General features: G+C 34.2%; 2 protein-coding genes across 2 annotated transcripts in view; both read left to right on the top strand.

The window, feature by feature from the left end:
• Positions 1 to 112: 112 nt before the first annotated feature.
• Positions 113 to 8,232, top strand: LOC128994880 (zinc finger protein 708-like). The gene is made up of 2 exons (XM_054419707.1): positions 113 to 166; positions 5,676 to 8,232. Exon 2 carries the CDS (start codon positions 6,142 to 6,144, stop codon positions 7,345 to 7,347), a length of 1,206 nt encoding a protein of 401 aa, XP_054275682.1. The 5' UTR covers positions 113 to 166; positions 5,676 to 6,141; the 3' UTR covers positions 7,348 to 8,232.
• Positions 8,233 to 15,321: 7,089 nt separating this feature from the next.
• The window catches only part of LOC128995227 (peptidyl-prolyl cis-trans isomerase FKBP1A-like), a 29,304-nt gene continuing 24,944 nt past the window's right edge, over positions 15,322 to 19,681 (top strand). The window contains exon 1 of the mRNA XM_054420173.1: positions 15,322 to 15,568. Coding sequence (XP_054276148.1) covers positions 15,532 to 15,568 — 37 coding nt within the window. The 5' untranslated portion in view covers positions 15,322 to 15,531. The remainder of the gene's footprint in view (positions 15,569 to 19,681) is intronic.

The raw sequence follows: 19,681 nt of genomic DNA, 5'->3' as shown, positions 1-19,681 counted from the left end.
CAGCGACACTACACAGGCAGGTGGCACTGACAGCGGCAGAGGTGGTGCGAGGGACGTCGAACGGGACCAAGTCACCGGCCAAGGCATGAGGTGTCAACTCCAGCCCCACAGTGAGAGGACGAGTTAGTGATGTAGACTGTTAGAAGGCAGTTTAGATTTATTTAAGGTAGGCCTATTATCATTTAATGTTTGTGGTTTATAACCGAGGAATCTTTTTTTAATTTTTAAATCGTTATGACATCAGAATCAATAATCTTTATTCGGTCTGTATGTACATACATGAATAGAGTCAATACACTAATACATAGGTTACACAAATTTTACAGAAATCTTAATATATAATTAATAATATTGGTTTTATAAAAAAACTGATTTTTAATAGAAACAAATCTATACATTAAGAACTGTAAGCATACGCAAAATTCAAATATGAAAAATATATATGTTACAAACTGATAAATTTAAAACTAAGATTGTTGTCAGATTTAATTGGTGATTTGAATAAAAATTCTTCTATGGAGTAGCAATTTTTCGTTAGGAGATAAGTTCTTTTTTGAAGTTTTAAGATTTTGTCTAAGTTTTGCTTTGTAGTGCCCCCATAAATTGCTAGCTCGTACGATAAATGTTAATGAGCATAATGTATTGATTTTAGAGTATCAAGGTTACATAAAAATGACATCCTATATAAAATATTCCTATAGAAATATAGGAATAATTCCTATAAAAAATAATCCTATAGAAATTATATCAGTTACTTTTTGAACATGATCATCCCAACTCAAATTATTATCAATCTCTATCTCTAAATATATTGTGACATTTATAGTATTTATTTCACTGTTATTAATGGTTATACTTATGGTAGGTTTTTCTTTGCTCTATGCCCTTGAAAAAAACATTTTATTAGTTTTCTCCACGTTCAATAATAAACAATTTCTAGTGAAATAAGATTTGATATTTTTTATCTGTTCCTTACACGATTTTTCAAGACCTTGATGTGTTTTAGATGTTTTTATTAGATTCGAATCATCAGCATAGAGAACCAAATTGCTGTATGTGTCATTAGTATTATTTATAATAGAGGGATTGATATAGATTTGATCCCTGAGAGACGCCATGTTTGATTTCCATTATATTATAATTGTGATTTAAAACTTGGTTGTCTTTGATTGATGTAATTTCCGCATACTGTTTTCTGTTTAATAGATATGATTCAAACCATTTTAACTGTAAGTAAGGCAAACCTAGATTTTTTATTTATTTAAAAGAATTTTGTGTGAGATACTGTCAAACGCTTTTGTGAGGTCCATAAAAATACCAACTACTTTATTTCCTTTCTCAACCGATTCTATAAATAGTCTCCGTAAACTCTAACAAAGCAGTGGTTAGTTTATTTTTAAGGGACAAGATGATGTGTTTTTTATCTCTTTCTCATTGACTGGGGTGCATTGAAATCTATATTACAGTAATACTATCTGCACCAATCCAGCCACACTTATTTTTATTTAAATTCCTTTTTACTTTCTTTTTAGGAAATACTAAGTTAAAATAGTATCGAAATATGTTTTCAAAAGTTTAAAACTTATCCTCTACCCTAGCCATGTAAAGGTCTTCATATTGGAGTTGTTTGAGAAAAATATTCATGTTTCTTTCTGAAAAATCCCTACTACAGTATTAATGTATCAAAATTTATTTTGTGAATTATGACAATATAATTTTAATTGAATCTTTCATTTCTGAGCAGGATAAAAAGATTGGTTAGTCTGTAAATTTAAAAATTTTAAACTTCACTTTGAACCTGCTGTTAGAAAACACAGTCATGTGCATCAGTAGTATGGTTGCCTTATTGAACTTAGCATCTGCTTATTTAATAAACTGTCTTTTGTGCAGTTAAGTGACCTTTTTTTAATAGAAGTGAAAGTAATTAAAGGGGAACAAAGTATTTTTTGTCTTTCTGTTTACTTAAATTTCAATAATTGGGATGATGTTAAACTATTAGTGAAGGGGGTACAAAATTATTACAGTAAACATTTACTTATTATTGGTTATTTAAATGGGGCCATTGGACAAGAGATGACAGATTTATTCGATGGGGGTATTTATTTAAGGAAAGAAATTAATCTGTTTACTTTCCATATTTAAAAATTGTACAGTGAAGCTTTGCAAAAATTTGTGGAAAATATAGGGACCTCTCTAGGGGGGAACCCTGTGTTGAGGTTACCATCACTTAATTACACACTATTAAAATTAAGTTCATTCAGTGGAAAACTAATTTTTTAACACAAAAAATATACATTTAAATTAAAAACTAAAAAGAACTCTTGCGAGCATCAGAAACAAAGAAAGATACTGTAACTTCATTATTAATCATTATTATTATTAATTGGATTGATAATACATTAAACAATCAAAGGTCAATCGAAAGACAAGATAATAAATAATAAGGGCAACATTATTCTTGATTTTATTGATAATAGTGGGTTAGTTGTTTTAAATGGAAGGTCGACAGGTGATTCAGAAGGAGAGATAACTTTTATGGCCAGGGGTTGTTCGGTTATTGATCTAGTTATAGTATCAGCTGATTTTCTGAACTATGTACATGACTTTAAAGTGTTTGAACGCCCTGGTTCAGATCACTTGCCCATAGAGGTCAGTTTTAGTGTTGGCAGTCCTGTGGCGGTGGTTGGTGGTAAGGGGTGTTGGGGAAGAGGTGTGATTCCATTGTTGCCAAAGTTGATTTGGAAGCTACAAGATAATACAGATTACAGGGATAAGCTTATTTAGTACACACTTTGTGTTGAGTGAAGATAATGATTTAAAAGTAGATTTGATAACGAAAGTTTTTACAGGCTGCAAAAGTAAAGACTAGTTTACAGAAAAAATGTTTTATGGAACAAGGAACCATGGTTTGATTTTGATTGACTCTTTAAATTTATTTTGAAAAACCAATTCCAACATTATAATAGCTAGATATTTAGTATGCCAACGACTGTTTGAAAAATTGTGTAGGGATAAGAAAAAACACACTTTGCGCTATTGATTGACAATTTAAAGGATGTAAGAGACGCACACACTTTTTGGAAAGCAATGGGGACTTTAAAAAGAAAGGGTAGCGATAGGATTGCAGGAAATAACATGTCACAGGGTCAACAAATTCCAGAACTTACTCGACCAACTGCTGTCGTCTGCTAGCGTCAGCTTTGCTTTTCCCCTGATTGTTGATAACGATCTCGACGCCAGCTTTACACTGCATAAACTTGAAATTGTGCTCTCTAGGGTAAAGTGTAATACCCCCCGCAGCAAACCAGCAGACTAAGCGAATTTCCATTTGCCTGATTGGATTTACACTAAAATGTCTCCTTAAAAATATCACATTTATTCCATATTTAAATAGCATTAGTTTAACAAATACTTAGGTTTGCTGCAACAGGGAGGGTAAAAAGGTGATTTTGTTGTAAAATGTTAATAGTTTAGTATGAAATTAACACATTTTCCAAATTTGATCAAAATATGCTCTTAAACAAGCAACAACAGTTTACAACTTTCTCCATAAGAATAACATTAGAATTTCAAATTTATACTTTTTTAGTTTTCTCCGTAACCATTAGGCATACAACAATGCTTCAATATCCTAAATTATTTTTTTTTAAGCTCTACAAAATGGTTGTAAGCTCTATCATGTTGGGAAAGAAACGAAAAACCTATTTTTACCCCATAAACCCCTGTCCCCATAGTCCGATCATGCTGGTTCGCGAACTAGTTAGAATAAATGTAAGTTTACGTTTACACGTTTGTACCAAATTTCATCAAAATCGGATGATTTTTGCTCGAGTTATCACGCTAACGGACATATATATATTAAAAATTGTACAGTGAAGCTTTGCAAAAAGTGAAAAAACTTTGCAAAAAAGAATTTGAACGGATGGTGTTTTTGGTCTCTAGGGACCTCAAAACAAAAAGTAAATCGGTCCCGGGTCCAGGAAATTAAAAAAATAATGAGCCCAAACACGATGTGGATACTTAATATCTACGATCTGAAAGTAGTACAATTACTCTGTATAGTCACCAGCTTTGTTCGACTTTCAGATCGTAGATATTAAGTATCCACATTGTGTTTGGACTCATTATTTTTGGAATTTCATGTAGAACTTAAATATACAAAGAACAATTTATTTTAACTTAAAATTTAAAAAGTTAAAGATCTGAGGGACTGTTACAGTAGGTAGGTAAACTTTTTATTAACGGCCAGCCTGGCGAGCGGGTCTGAAAGGTGAGTGGAGTTCTGAGAAGGTTCCTAATCCGCTGGGTATCATAGCCAAACGGACGGACTATAATTTACGCGATGATATTGTGTTTTTAGCTTCTACGGCAACCTGTCTTCAACTAATAATTTCGAATTTGGACAAATATTGTGATTGTTGGAACTTAAAAGTTAATTTAACAAAATAAAAAATTATTTGTGTTCAGAAAAGGAGGCAAATTGAGTCAAATTTGCAGATGGAGATGTTCAAGTTAATATGGAGAATAAATAACTTGTTACTTAGTTTGCTTGTTTATGAACATATTTTGATCAAATTTGGAAAATGCAATAATTTCACACTAAACTACATACAGTACTGTATTAACATTTCACAAAAAAAAAACTTGTAAACCTTCCCTGTTGTAGCAAACCTAAGTACTTGTTAAACTAATGTATTTAAATAAAATAGGGAATAATTTTGTGATATTTTTAAGGAGATATTTTATTGTAAATCCAATCAAGCAAATGGAAACTTGCTTAGTCTGCAGGTTTGCTGCGGCAGGGGCATTTTTTTTTCACTGCGGCCTTGAATGAGCTATATGATTTTGAATTCTTAATCTCTTGAGGTAGGCCATTATAGAACCTCAAGCCGAAATAAGAAAAAGTCACCTTCTTCCAACCTCGAGCCTCACTTTTGAAAGTAAGGCTTGTGGTCGGAGGGACTACTACATAGACAGATCTCCTCCCTGTACTTCAGCATCTCGCTGAAGTAATGAGGCTCTTCCAGCTTGAGCACTTTGTGGACCAGGCAGCAGGTCAGCTTTCTCCATATGTCATCCATAGTTGAAGAAACACATTGAAGAATACAAGAGGAAATTACAAAGAGAATATTACGCTCTGAGGATTCAAACAGCACTCGGGCCTATCTGACGGTTTTGACAGTTTATAATCCCCACGGCAAAGAATAGAACAGCACTCGTTCTGTTGTCAGCTCTCCACTTTTTCTACCCATATACCTATGTCTATATTTATTTGTTGAATACACCAAAGTGAAAGATCCCCTCTCACTCTGACAATTAGACCAATTTGTTAATTACAAACAAAAATGTGGTTTGGATTCCACTATAAACTGTAGGTACCATGGTTGCCATTAACTGTGTGGGTTATTAAATAACAGTCCTCTCTAAGGAACATGTTGGGCTTAGTCACTACAAGACTACAAGATCGCGCCACTCTTCCTACACTCATCTGCATTCATACTTGGCTTAAAATGCCTACCTTCGTATGGTCGCCATTTCAGTTAAAAGTATTAAAGTATTTTAAAACTAAATGCAGCGTTAAGTTGCAAATTAATTGTTCAAGCTAAATAAACATAAAAAAATACCTTAATGATTACAACAAATGCATATATTTAATAAAATATGGTCTTTTTCAGAAGAGGCAATAGATTTGAAGAGGAAAGGAATTATATTAACAAGCTGATGTAATACTTAGAACAGCAGCTAAAAAAGATAATTTATTTCCACTCTAGAAGTGCTAATTAAAGTAAGTAATTAACTATGTAAAACATAAATTAAAATTATACACAACTTGAATATGGCTGATGCAATATTATTTGAAAAACAATTAAACCTAGAAGCAACTTTTTTCTTTTAAATGAGAAGACTAATTTGACATGATGGGACATAAAATTCAAGAAAAAAAATCAATTTGTTTCAAGTAGGCAATGCTGTATGCAATTTAATACAAAACAATATTTGAGCAAGAGTTGTTTTAAAGTTGATTGATACACTTACATCAAAGATAAACAACAGAAATATACATACAAAGAGAAACCAACTAGTTCTAGTTTGTTTCTAGCAAGTATTTAAAGTAAGAAGTCAGAAATTAAAAACTAAAAGATGTTTAAGAACACTAAAAAACCTTTCCTCGAGTGTCCAATATGTAGAAAAATGTTTTTTACTCTATTAGGAATGAAGCGTCATATATATTTACACACAGGCGAGTGTCCCTTTAGATGTTTGAAATGTGAGAAAACATTTATTCAAAAACGTAATGTAAAGAATCATTTGTTGACACATTCTGGGAAGTGTCCTTATAAATGCACTAAATGTGGAAAATCCTTCATATCCAGCGGCTATTTGAAGAACCATACATTGATTCACACAGGAGAGCGACCTCATAAGTGCACTACATGTGGAAAATCATTCACATCCAGTAGCAATATGAAAAGACATACATTGGTTCACACCGGAGAGCGACCTCATAAGTGCATTATATGTGGAAAATCCTTCCAAACCAGTACTAAAATGAAGCAACATACATTGGTTCACACCGGAGAGCGACTTTATAAGTGTACTATATGCGGAAAATCCTTCAAAACCAAGAACAGTATGAAGATTCATACATTGGTTCACACAGGAGAGCGACCATATGAATGTAATGTATGTGGAAAACGCTTTAAAACCATTACTAGAATGAAGCAACATGCATTGCTTCACACCAGAGAGCAACTTTATAAGTGTACTATATGTGGAAAATCCTTTAAAAGCAAGAACAGTATGAAGATTCATACATTAGTTCACACAAGAAAGCAAACTCATAAGTGCACCACATGTGGAAAATTCTTCACAACCAAGAACGGTATGAAGGTTCATACATTGGTTCACACGGGAGAGCGACCTTATAAGTGCACTACATGTGGAAAATCATTCCAAACCTTTAGCAATGTAAAAAGACATAAATTAATACACACCGGAGAGCGATGTCATAAGTGCATCACATGTGGAAAATTCTTCACAACCAAGAACGGTATGAAGATTCATACATTGGTTCACACAGTAGAGCAACCTTATAAGTGCACTACATGTGGAAAATACTTCACAAGCAAGAACGGTATGAAGTTTCATACATTGGTTCACACGGGAGAGCGACCTTATAAATGCACTACATGTGGAAAATCATTCCAAAGCAGTAGCCATGTAAAGAGACATGAATTAGTACACAACGAAGAGCGACGTCATAAGTGTAACATTTGTGGAAAATCTCTTCAAACCAAGGGGAGTATGAAGATTCACATTAGTTCACACAGTAGAGCGACCTTATAAGTCAAGGACAACATGAAGAGACATACATTAATTAGTACCGGAGAGTGACCTCATATTAAGTGCAGTACATGTAGAAAATCCTTCAAAACCAACAGGCTCTATTTGAAAAATTTTTGGTAAGTGTAGTGTAATATACAGGGTAATCAAAAAAGGTGGGGACATATTTTACCTAGTGCCAAAATAAAGAGAAAATCAAGAATACATGTTCTTCCAAAATCTATTCTTTAACCAGATATTCGCCATTTTGTATTTATTACATAAACATTTTTATCTTTTAGTATTTTCAACTGATCCTTGTGAAACTTGGTATGTATGTTAAGATAAAAGAGACCCGTGTTATAAAAAAGATTCATCTTGATTCAACCAAAATTTTACAATGGCGGCCATTTAAAAATTTAAACTTAAATTAGGTACTCAAAAATGCCTGATTTTATGAAAAAATGTTAAGAACACTTTTATTTAGCATGTAAAATTACCTATGAAACAATACCAAGTTCTAAAACCCCCGCCGCAGCAAACCTGCAGACTAATTGAATTTCCATTTGCCTGATTGGATTTACACTAAAATGCCTCCTTAAAAATATCACATTTATTCCTTATTTAAATACAATTAGTTTAACGAGTACTTAGGTTTGCTGCAACAGAGAGGGTAAAAAAGTGTTCTTTGTTGCAAAATGTCAATAGAATGAAATGAATGTTTGTTTTAAGAAATGAATGTATTTTCCAAATTCGATCAAAAAATGTTCATAAACAAGCAAACTACAACAGTTGACTTATTCTCATATAGCCAAAAGAATAACATGGTAATTTTAAATTTACAATCTTTTGGAATTTTCTCCGCAACCATTAGGCGCACAATAACGCTTCAATATACTAAATTATTTGTTTTTATAATTATAAACTCTTTTTTAGTAATTTAGATTTAAAGATTTTAAACGGTCACCATTTTGAATGTTAAGCCCCCCATACACGGGCGAGCATATTCGCGAGCATGTTGGTGAACATGCTCGCGAACATGCTCGGCGTTGCCAAGAGACGTGCGAGCATGTTCGTATTTGGGCTCGTCAGGTCTGACGCGCCGAGCCCAACATGCCCGCCGCGACGGATCCCACACACGGGCGAGCATGTTCGTCGCCAACACCGTCACGAGCATGCTTGCGAACATGCTCGCCCGTGTATGGGGGGCTTTAGGTTGAATCAAGATGAATATTTATTCTAACACGGATCTCTTCTACCTTAACACACATACCAAGTTTCATAAAGATCGGTTGAAAATATTAAAAGATAAAAATGTTTATGTGAAACATTCAAAATGGCGGATATCTGGTTAATGAAGTGATTTTGGAAAATTATGTTATTCTTGATTTTCTCTTTACTTTGACCCGAGGGATCACCAGATAAAATATGTCCTCACCTTTTTTTAACACCCTGTATATTAAATGAAACATGAGTCATTACACAGCGTGGGGTTTTCCTTAAAATTTTACAAGGATAATTATAAAGTTTGTCAATGCCGCTGTAGATCCCACTGAGAATATTTTATTTTAATTTGCACAAGACCACAATCTTGATTGTTTTTAAGAGACTTAAAATCCTAATAAAACTTTTATGGATGTATTAAATTTAATTATGAATGAATGAATGAATGAATCCTTTTTATTTCATTACAGAACATCATTTACAATGGTACAAACAACAATTACTGAAATGTAATCCCCAAATGGGCTAATGCCTGTGGTTGGGGATTGAGTCCATCATCCGCACAATAAAACAATAAATTTAGGCTACTTTTATAAATGGAAAGTAATATACATTGTACACAGAATTTTGTTTACAAGAAAAGATAAATAATAAAAAAACTAGTTTCTGAGGTAAATATATACAAAACGATACAGTGTGAAACATGAATGCACGCATATATCACGCGTTCAGTTTGCGCGTTAAATATAGGAAATGCCTTTTATTGATAAAAGTTTAGTTGATAAAAATTAAGATAGTACAGGAAAAATATAGCATTTGAAAGGTTTAACACTGAATGGAAATAATCATGTAACGTAAAATATTGCCGAGATACTAATCGCCTTTGTTCATTAAACATTTTTATATATAGATAAAAAGGTGACCGAGAATAAACCGGACATTTTTAAAGTAAGCATTACTGATTTGATTTTGTGACAAATATAAGTTTTATTTTCATTACAATGTTTCTTAACTCTTGCCAATAAAGAAATAAACTATTTATTAAACATTCGAGGGCGTTTTTTTAATGTTAGGGCTGTTTTTGCGTATAGATCTGTAGTTCGCTGGTAGGCCGCAACGAGCCTTCTCACCACTTGAAAAAGGTCCACAGTATATGAGTATAAAGATTTGTAAAACACTTCCTAATTCAACATTTTAGTAAATCGAAGAGTACATCGAGGAATGTAAAGAAAATTTTAATTAATAGAGTTCACTATTCTATCGATGACTTTTTGATGACAACTGGGAAGACTATTTATAATTTAAATGAAAAATGTAAAATCAATTTGTGTTGTTAGTTTATTTATGTTATATGTTTAGTGTGTATAATTGACAATGTCACATTTTTCATCTAGGGAAAACCAGAAAAATGTAAACGTTTTTGTGGCAATAAACGACTTATGATTTTTACGGCCGAGCAGCTTCTTTTTTTGGATGGATCCTCTTTTCCTCAAATTGTTAACCTACTTGAGAATTGTATTTTGGCTGGAAATTATATCATGGCGTCTTAGATGAAAGGGAACTAAAAAAGAGTTCCAGCTCTGCCGTGATAGGCACAACATTTTGCACATATTCATAATAGTCAAACCAAACGTATAGTGTTTACCATCCAATGCTCCATGGCTAATAAAATGGCATAATACACAACATTGAATGATCAAATCAAAATCGAAAATCACTTTCAGGAAATATGTTTTGGTTATTGTCCATAGGTCAAAAACATATGCACACTGTTTATAAAATAATGTGTACATCTATACTTAAATATGTATCAGGAGCTCTTAAAAATATATATGCTATATAAATATGTTGTATACTAGAATTATTTAACAATAAACAGCCTTAAGCAACAATAAAAATATTAATCCATGAAGAAAAATGTATTTTGGTAGCTATTATGGGGGTGTTTGATGTCAGAGATGAATTTAAATGTAAGGCGAGCGAATTAAAGCCTCTGCAGCCTCTCGTGCCACAGTCATCAGCCACTCACAGACCTTGCTTTTATACACAGCGACACTGCCTGATTCAGCATCAGTTATGTTGGGCGGCAAGTTGCAATAAAGGATGTGAGCTATGTAAAACACGTTATTTTTCAATGAACTATAGACTAGTTGTGGAGTGTGGTATCCAAATTCCAAAGCTATGCCTGTGTCTAGTGTGATAAATGTGTGTTGTAAGTTAGAAAAAATAATTTCCTTGTTGTTCTTAATGAAAAGTAATAGTGTTTTGATAAACGATTGTCTAATACTAAAACTGGGAATTCGGAAAAAAGTAAATTAGTTGAATAATGTTTCGGCCTTTTAAGAATAATTTTGATTTAGGTTTTCTGGGTTGTCAGCCTTTGATCAATGATCACCCCAAGGTACTTGTCTTGGTCCACACGATCGACTGTGTCACATCCGCAGGTATTAGACCACAGATCACCACATGAATGAAGATAGAGTTTTCTAGGGCTAGGGTCACGAGTTCGAGATAAGAAAACTGGCATACACTTGCTTTTTGATACATTCAATGCCAATGTATTATGATCCAGCCATTTTTTTTTATTTTAAGTAAGTCAGATGCAGCTTGATGGTAAACATCGTCCCACGTATTAGCGGAGGGCACTGACCTGTGTTGTCAGCAAAAAGAAACAATTTAACTATCGACTCTTAATTTAGTAATGTTATTGATATATATTAAAAAGAGAAGAGGGCCTAGGTTACTTCCTTGGACGACACCATAGTCAATGTTAGTGATATACTATTTTTGCCATTGATAGTAACGAACTGTGATCGACCAGTCAAATAGCTGCGGAACCAGTCAAGTGATGGGTTGTCAACGCCTACCAACTGCAGTTTTGTGGTTAATTTATGCCTATCAATAGAATCTAATGCTTTGGCCAAGTCTAAAAAGGTTACAAGCACACGTTTTTTATCATCAATTTTTTTCATAAATATGTTTTGAGATATTAAATAAGGCATGGGTAGTGCTTACGTTAGCTCTGAACCCAAACTGTGCGTTGTTAATGATATTATTTTCCTCGAGATATCCATACAACTGTTTCTTGACACATTTTTCAATTATCTTGGATACCGCACTAATTAAAGAAATAGGTATAAAATTTGCTATCACATTCTTTGGGCCTGATTTATAGATCGGGATTACTTTGGCGATTTTGTAAGGATTTGGAAAAGTATTAGTTGATATACTTAAATTTACAATGTGAAATAAGGGTTGGTGTAAGACGTCTATGCTTTTTCAGTTTAGAGGAAATGCCATCATACCCAGGTGCCGAGTCTCCTCTGATTTTGGTCCACGTCTAGTAAATCTTGGTGGGTAATTGGTTCCAGTGAGAACTGGGAGTTCACAGCAAAATCAGCATCCTCCATTTCGACAGGACCAACAGGCTGCAAAGCCCCGGCTAGCTGGGATCCGACGGAAGCAAAGTATTTGTTAAATTTATCACAGATGGAGGGGACAGTGTCGCTGTGTGCTCCAAATGCGCCGACTGGAAATTTGCATTTGGGATCTGCGCGACCCGCTACTTCGTTCACTATATTCCAAAATTTCTTTGAATCTCCTTGAGCATCATTGATTTTATTTTTGTAAAAACGTATTGATTTTAAGAGACCGTTAGTTATCCACGGTTTTATCTTGAACGTTTTAGCGGTAGTGGTAACGGTAGATGAATTACGTTCAACAAATGATTCAAATGATTTATTAGGCCATTCAGTTCTTACAAGACAATAGGCTACGTCAACAATACAATAAATAATAATAATAACATGCCAAGCTTCTTCTAGCATTCTTGACTAACAAAATTATTAACAGGCGGTGACTTCTCTGCAATGGACAAAATTATAAAAACTTGCCAAAAAATAGTAATTATTAAAATATATATTCAGCTTATAGAGCGAAGAGCAAACTTTACATAATCTTTATCTCCAAAGCTATATAGCAAAACAAGTTCTCGTGGTACCTACTTAAGTTATGTGTATACATTATCTCCTATACAAAACAACAACGTCCCTACAGTTATAATGTCTTAATCGAACTCTATTTTTGAAAAATTACTATGGAGGTAAATAAGTATTTTAAATCAATAACTTATTTTAAACACAACCATTCTTGTATTCCTCATGAACAGTTGCATTTTCTGGTTTGCTCCGCTCTACCTGCACGGCAAGGGCAAAAGCGCGTTACAGTTTAACCATAGATAAAACGGGGATGCGGAATACTATCTCCCGGAAAACCACCCCCTAGGTGAAACGTGACGTCACAAAATCTGCCAACTAACAAATATGGAAGCCGTGTCCGCGACTGGAATACTACCCTTCCCCTAGACAAATCATGCTATGTAATTGTAATTTTAGTTCGAGTCATTTCGTTGGATAATAGAAAATGCATGTGGGGAATATAAAATAGAATTTCGAAATGTTACAGCAAGTTTGGTTGGTTAGGTTAGGTTAGTTTAGAATTGTTTTTGACAACTGAATTTGAGTGTCCGTGACTGGAAAACTGCCCCCCCCCCGGTCTCTGACGTCAATATGAAGTAGGGACCTGTTTGGGGTGGGGGGGTAGTTGTCCTGGGGGCAGTCTTCCGGTGACCCCTCCCCTAAGAGACTATGTTTTTTTTATCTATGGTTTAACCACGGCCGCCCCAGGCCGGGGCTTTCGAAGTAGCAACGTCGCAAGTGGTGTTGTAACAGCTGTTTTGTTTGGAAGCAGCTAATGGTATTTGTGTATTTACGAAGGATTGGTTACTGGACTATGACAATATTGACTCCGCTTAAAATGTACAGATATAGATTTGTAATTCATATTGTTTCGGTTTTCAATTCTGTATGTTTTATTTTCAATATTTTAATAAATTTATGTTTATAAATTTAAATCAATAAAGTGTGAATTAATGAGCTGATGTCACCTGTCTGCCATGTTATCCTATGGGACGTCTGTTACTATAATTGTTTATTTCTTATAAATAACACCACTTGTAATGTTGCCAATTCTACCAGGCCCAGGCCGCGGACTAGGCGGCCGTGGTTTAATTAACTGACAACCGCTTGGTGGGAATGGGACGGGTGACTGGTGTGGGTGAGCGTAAGGCGGTCGACACACGGGTAGACTGAAACCCAACTAAAGTTGAGCCAACTGTTTTGTGACGCGATTACGGTTGCAGTTGCGTTGGTTAAATCCGCACACGGTCGTGACTGTAGTTGAGTTGAGACAGTGAATGAATTCTAATTTTGTTACGCACATAGTGGCGTCCCCATCTTAAATAATTGATAATTGATAATTGATAATTGTTATAATGATGCTGTGTAGGCTTACTGTGTATGGTGTTTAAAATGAGTAATAGTGATGAAGAAGCCCTGGTGTTTTATAAACCATCAAGAAAGCGTAGAGTAGAAGGTGTTGGGTACATCCTTATGTTAAAACAAATATTTTATGCAGGCTCTTTGTAGCTGCTGCTGCATTACAAGAAACAGACGCAAAATTTCAGTCTATGTACAGAATGTCAAAAATTGCTTAAGAAGAGTTATCGCAGTTGGTATACCTGATCCTAAAAAAAGGATAAAAGTGCAATACAAATATGCAAAAAGTTGTTCAAACCAGGCGACTGAAATCACCTAGCAACCGGCAGGTCCGGTTGCTTAACGACTGATCGCCGACTGGTCCTCAACTGGTCGCATCGCAGTCGCACCGTGTGTACTGTCCCACCTAACTACAGTTCAGCCGTCTATCTGTGCGCGCGGGCCGGTGGTCAGGTTGCATGGCGGGAGGGTGGGAGGGGGCTCTTTTCTAAAAACATTGGTTACCCCAAAACGGCAACGGGAAGTTGAGGCAGCCCAAACTGGCCTGAAGGTGTAATTTTGTTAGTGACGCTTCCGTGTACGACCTAGTACAATTTTGAATTATGTAAATTTTACTTAGGAAATACGAGGTCATGGTCCTATATTATTAACAGTGACATAGCAATCATTTCTGTTTTTGTTACATTCCAATTGGACATATTATGCGGTTTTTCAGCAACAATAAACGGTAAACTATTCACATTACATATTTTCTCAATTGTTAGTTTTAACGATGTCAATAAGGATATTACCTTATTAAAATGTTGAAAAAAGGAATAACCCAGCACAAGTTTGTGTTTATTAACAACACACCAATCGCTATGATGTTTGAAAATATATTCTAGAGCAGTGTTAAAATTGGTCATGTTATGGTGAATCCGTAATATTTACCATATTAAATAATTTATAAAAACTCTTTTGTTATTCTTATTAACTTGACCTTTAGCTATACAAACATGGAATAACAAGGCAGCACAGTTTTAGTAAAATTAAAATATTTTTATGAGGTACCAATGCCCTTCTAAAGTGCATATTAAAGGTAAATATGAATGAAGTTCGAGTGCAAAATTAGTTGTGAATTACTATTGGGTTGGTGGAAATGAGCGAACAATGCCCTCAGTCGCCCCTACCGTAGGTTTTCTGCAAGGATAGTAGCGAAGGGCTCGCGCGCACAGATAGGCGGCTGAACTGTACATTGGTCGGGACGTAGGCGACTAGTTTGTCCAACTGGTTGCCGATTTCAGTTGGAAAACAGTCTTCCCGTGTGTCGACGGCCTAAGACTGAGACTGAGTGAGTGGTGGTTGAGAGCGAGAGGACAGACAGAAAGAAGCACGACACAGTACAGTACAGTACAGTAGTTTCGCACGAGATAGCGAAGCGATAGCGAATCGAGCGCAGCGTAGAAGTAGAAGTAGAAGCGGAAGAAGTGTTAGTTAGTTAGGTGTACGCAACGCATTCGTCATTTTATTTCCAAAAGCCGGTCCACATTGTAGAACTTTCAGCTTTGTCATAAATTTCGTCCCCAAACCTATAGTTTAATTTTCATCCGTGCAATTTGCATTATACTTTCTTCTTTTTACTTTAACTTTTGGAAATTACATTTTCGACATGGGTGTTGAGGTACTGACAATTTCTCCTGGTGACGGTAAGTGTTAAATTGTGTCTTTTATTAGGCCTAGGCTACAATAAAACAAGTTATTAAAACACCCATTTTCATGAGCATGTTATGACGGTTATGAATTTAATAAAAAATTAAAAATAGGCCTAGGTCTAGTTTTGATCAAGGGAACACTGATGTGCAATTTCAAATTTTAAAAGTAAGTTAGCCCTGACGTTGGTGCATGTAGCCTAGGCCTATTCCTAGCCGCTGTTATGATGTGGTTTAGGCCTTTGAACATTGTGTCTGATTTGATTTGCTTTCAGGCCTATATCAAATTATAATCTTGAAATTTTGGTAAGAGCCATTTTTAATAAGGCCTAGGCCTAGTCCTACTATGGGCTTGCCTATCTTCATTATATTAAACCTAGGCTTAGATTGGGCGTGGCTGCACTTTACTTTAGGTCCTACACTCATTCGAATGAAAATATCGATTATTCGATTGTTTCATTCGATATATCGTTTGGTTAGATAGGTTAGGTTAACCCTTTGAGTGCCAACGTCCGGGGAACCGGACGTTTTTAAAACGAGCCAAAAGTGCCGACGTCCGGCCGACCGGACGTTTTTAGAACGAGCCAAAAGTGCCAACGTCCGGCTGACCGGACGTTTCGTAATGATCGAACAGCTGTCATAACAACCGAATGGATACTCGGATTCTTTTAACCCATATATAAACATTGAGTCGAAAGTTACTAGATGCGATACATCGATTTTCGTTGGTCGAAATATCGAAAATTCGATTTTTACAAAATTTTAACCTAAAAATCGCCAGATCGCGCTCGGATCGGCGTGAAACTGGCAATAGATGAGCAATAACCCATTCCACTTCTCCTACTTCCCCTCCGACGAATATACGTCACAGTAAAACGTCATAACAATGATGGCGTCACAGCAGCATTCGTCATAGAGCCGACGACATAACCTCCAAAATATCAAGTGGCGGGAACTTTTTTTTGCCGGCACACGGCCAAGATGGCGTTCGGTTGCTCCCGCCAAGCGTTGATTATACCAAGTGTCTAAAATATATGTAAACAACTGCATAAATGAATTAATGTTAAGGAGTTGTAAACAAAGTAAACGCCTAAAGCCTATCCTAGGACCATAGACTAACAATCACAAGAAGACTTCTCATCCCATTGTAAATTTTGAAGCTCGTTTTTCGTATCTAGTTCATGTACGTGACACATGGGCGCTAGTGTCCACGAAACTTTGTTTCTATTATTTTAGGGTTAATTTCTTGATTTGTGCTTTACTGTTTGGTTATATAACTTGGGTACAGGTTATTGTTTATGATTAGATCGTATTATTTAGTTAAACGAGGCTTTAAATGGCTGTAATAACGGGAAGCAAATTGTAAACAAAACAGGACCTCAAGAAAATAAGAAATTGCCATAAATTTCTATTGCTGGCCTATTCGGTTGGTACGATTTTCTGTTTTTCATTTGAAATATGTTTATTACATTGTTATGAACTGGAAAAACTTAGTTTATGTTCTAAGACTCATTTATAGTTGAGCTATGTGACTTTGATTTTAACTGGTGTGACCTCGGTTCCATAAGAACCTAACTTACTAAAAATCTTTTTTTTCGTTTGTACATGTTAGGTACTTATTAATAAACAACTTATAACGCCTTTTCGATAAAATTATCGGTAATTATCAATTTAATGTATTATTTAAGTTTTGCCATTACCATAATTTTACCATAAATTTCTATTGCTGGCCTATTCGGTTGGTACGATTTTCTGTTTTTCTTTTGAAATATGTTTATTACATTGTTATGAACTGGAAAACACATATTTTATGTTCTAATAACTATTTATAGTTGAGATATGTCACCTTGAATGGCATTGGTGTGACCTCGGTTTCATAACAACCCAACTAACAAAAAATCGATTTTTTTCGTTTGTACATGTTAGTTGCTTCTTAATAAACAATATGTAACACCTTTTTGATAAAATTATCAGTAATTATAAATTAAATGCATTATTTAAAATTTGCCTCAAGAAAATATTAAATTACCATAAATTTCTATTGCTGGCCTATTCCGTTGGTACGATTTTCAGTTTTTCTTTTGAAATAGGGCCTATGTTTATTACATTGTTATGAACTGGATAACACGTCGTTTATGTTCTAATAACTATTTATAGTTGAGATATGTCACCTTGAATGGCATTGGTGTGACCTCGGTTCCATAAGAACCCAACTAACAAAAAAATCGATTTTTTCGTTTGTACATGTTTGTTGCTTCTTAATAAAATATATCTAACGCCTTTTCGATAAAAATTATCAGTAATTATCAATTAAATGCATTATTAAAATTTTGCCTCAAGAAAATATTAAATTACCATAAATTTCTATTGCTGGCCTATCCCGTTAGTACGATTTTCTGTTTTTCTTTTGAAATATGTTTATTACATTGTTATGAACTGGAAAACACGTCGCTTATGTTCTAAGACTCATTTATAGTTGAGCTATGTGACTTTGATTTTAACTGGTGTGACCTCGGTTCCATAAGAACCTAACTTACTAAAAATCTTTTTTTTTCGTTTGTACATGTTAGTTACTTATTAATAAACAACTTCTAACGCCTTTTCGATAAAATTATCGGTAATTATCAATTTAATGTATTATTTAAGTTTTGCCATTACCATAATTTTACCATAAATTTCTATTGCTGGCCTATTCGGTTGGTACGATTTTCTGTTTTTCTTTTGAAATATGTTTATTACATTGTTATGAACTGGAAAACACATAGTTTATGTTCTAATAACTATTTATAGTTGAGCTATGTCATATTGAATGGCGTTGGTGTTACCTCGGTTCCATAACAACCCAACTAACAAAAAATAGATTTTTCCGTTTTTACATGTGAGTTGCTTCTTAATAAACAATATCTAACACCTTTTCGATAAAAATTATCAGTAATTATTAATTAAATGCATTATTTAAAATTTGCCTCAAGAAAATATTAAATTACCATAAATTTCTATTGCTGGCCTATCCCGTTGGTACGATTTTCTGTTTTTCTTTTGAAATATGTTTATTACATTGTTATGAACTGGTAAACACAAAGTTTATGTTCTAATAACTATTTATAGTTGAGATAGGTAACTTTGAATTAAACTGGTGTGACCTCGGTTCCATAACAACCCAACTTACTAAAAATATATTTTTTTCGTTTGTACATGTTAGTTGCTTCTTAATAAACAATATCTAACACCTTTTTGATAAAATTATCAGTAATTATTAATTAAATGCATTATTTAAAATTTGCCTCAAGAAAATAAGAAATTGCCATAAATTTCTATTTCTGGCCTATCCCGTTGGTACGATTTTCTGTTTTTCTTTTGAAATATGTTTATTACATTGTTATGAACTGGAAAACACGTCGCTTATGTTCTAAGACTCATTTATAGTTGAGCTATGTGACTTTGATTTTAACTGGTGTGACCTCGGTTCCATAAGAACCTAACTTACTAAAAATCTTTTTTTTCGTTTGTACATGTTAGGTACTTATTAATAAACAACTTATAACGCCTTTTCGATAAAATTATCGGTAATTATCAATTTAATGTATTATTTAAGTTTTGCCATTACCATAATTTTACCATAAATTTCTATTGCTGGCCTATTCGGTTGGTACGATTTTCTGTTTTTCTTTTGAAATATGTTTATTACATTGTTATGAACTGGAAAACACATAGTTTATGTTCTAATAACTATTTATAGTTGAGATATGTCACCTTGAATGGCATTGGTGTGACCTCGGTTTCATAACAACCCAACTAACAAAAAATCGATTTTTTTCGTTTGTACATGTTAGTTGCTTCTTAATAAACAATATCTAACACCTTTTTGATAAAATTATCAGTAATTATTAATTAAATGCATTATTTAAAATTTGCCTCAAGAAAATATTAAATTACCATAAATTTCTATTGCTGGCCTATTCCGTTGGTACGATTTTCTGTTTTTCTTTTGAAATATGTTTATTACATTGTTATGAACTGGAAAACACGTCGTTTATGTTCTAATAACTATTTATAGTTGAGATATGTCACCTTGAATGGCGTTGGTGTGACCTCGGTTCCATAACCACC

The sequence above is a fragment of the Macrosteles quadrilineatus genome, unplaced genomic scaffold (genome assembly GCF_028750875.1).
Source record: "Macrosteles quadrilineatus isolate MER2022 unplaced genomic scaffold, UCM_ALF_1.0 Scaffold_5__1_contigs__length_97177068, whole genome shotgun sequence".
Taxonomy (NCBI): domain Eukaryota; kingdom Metazoa; phylum Arthropoda; class Insecta; order Hemiptera; family Cicadellidae; genus Macrosteles; species Macrosteles quadrilineatus.
Note: the sequence above shows the minus strand (reverse complement) of the source record. Positions and strands in the feature narration are given on the sequence as shown.

Bases quoted from the DNA above. Each gene is read 5' to 3' on its own strand.
- LOC128994880 (XM_054419707.1), top strand. From the start codon at position 6,142: ATGTTTAAGAACACTAAAAAACCTTTCCTCGAGTGTCCAATATGTAGA.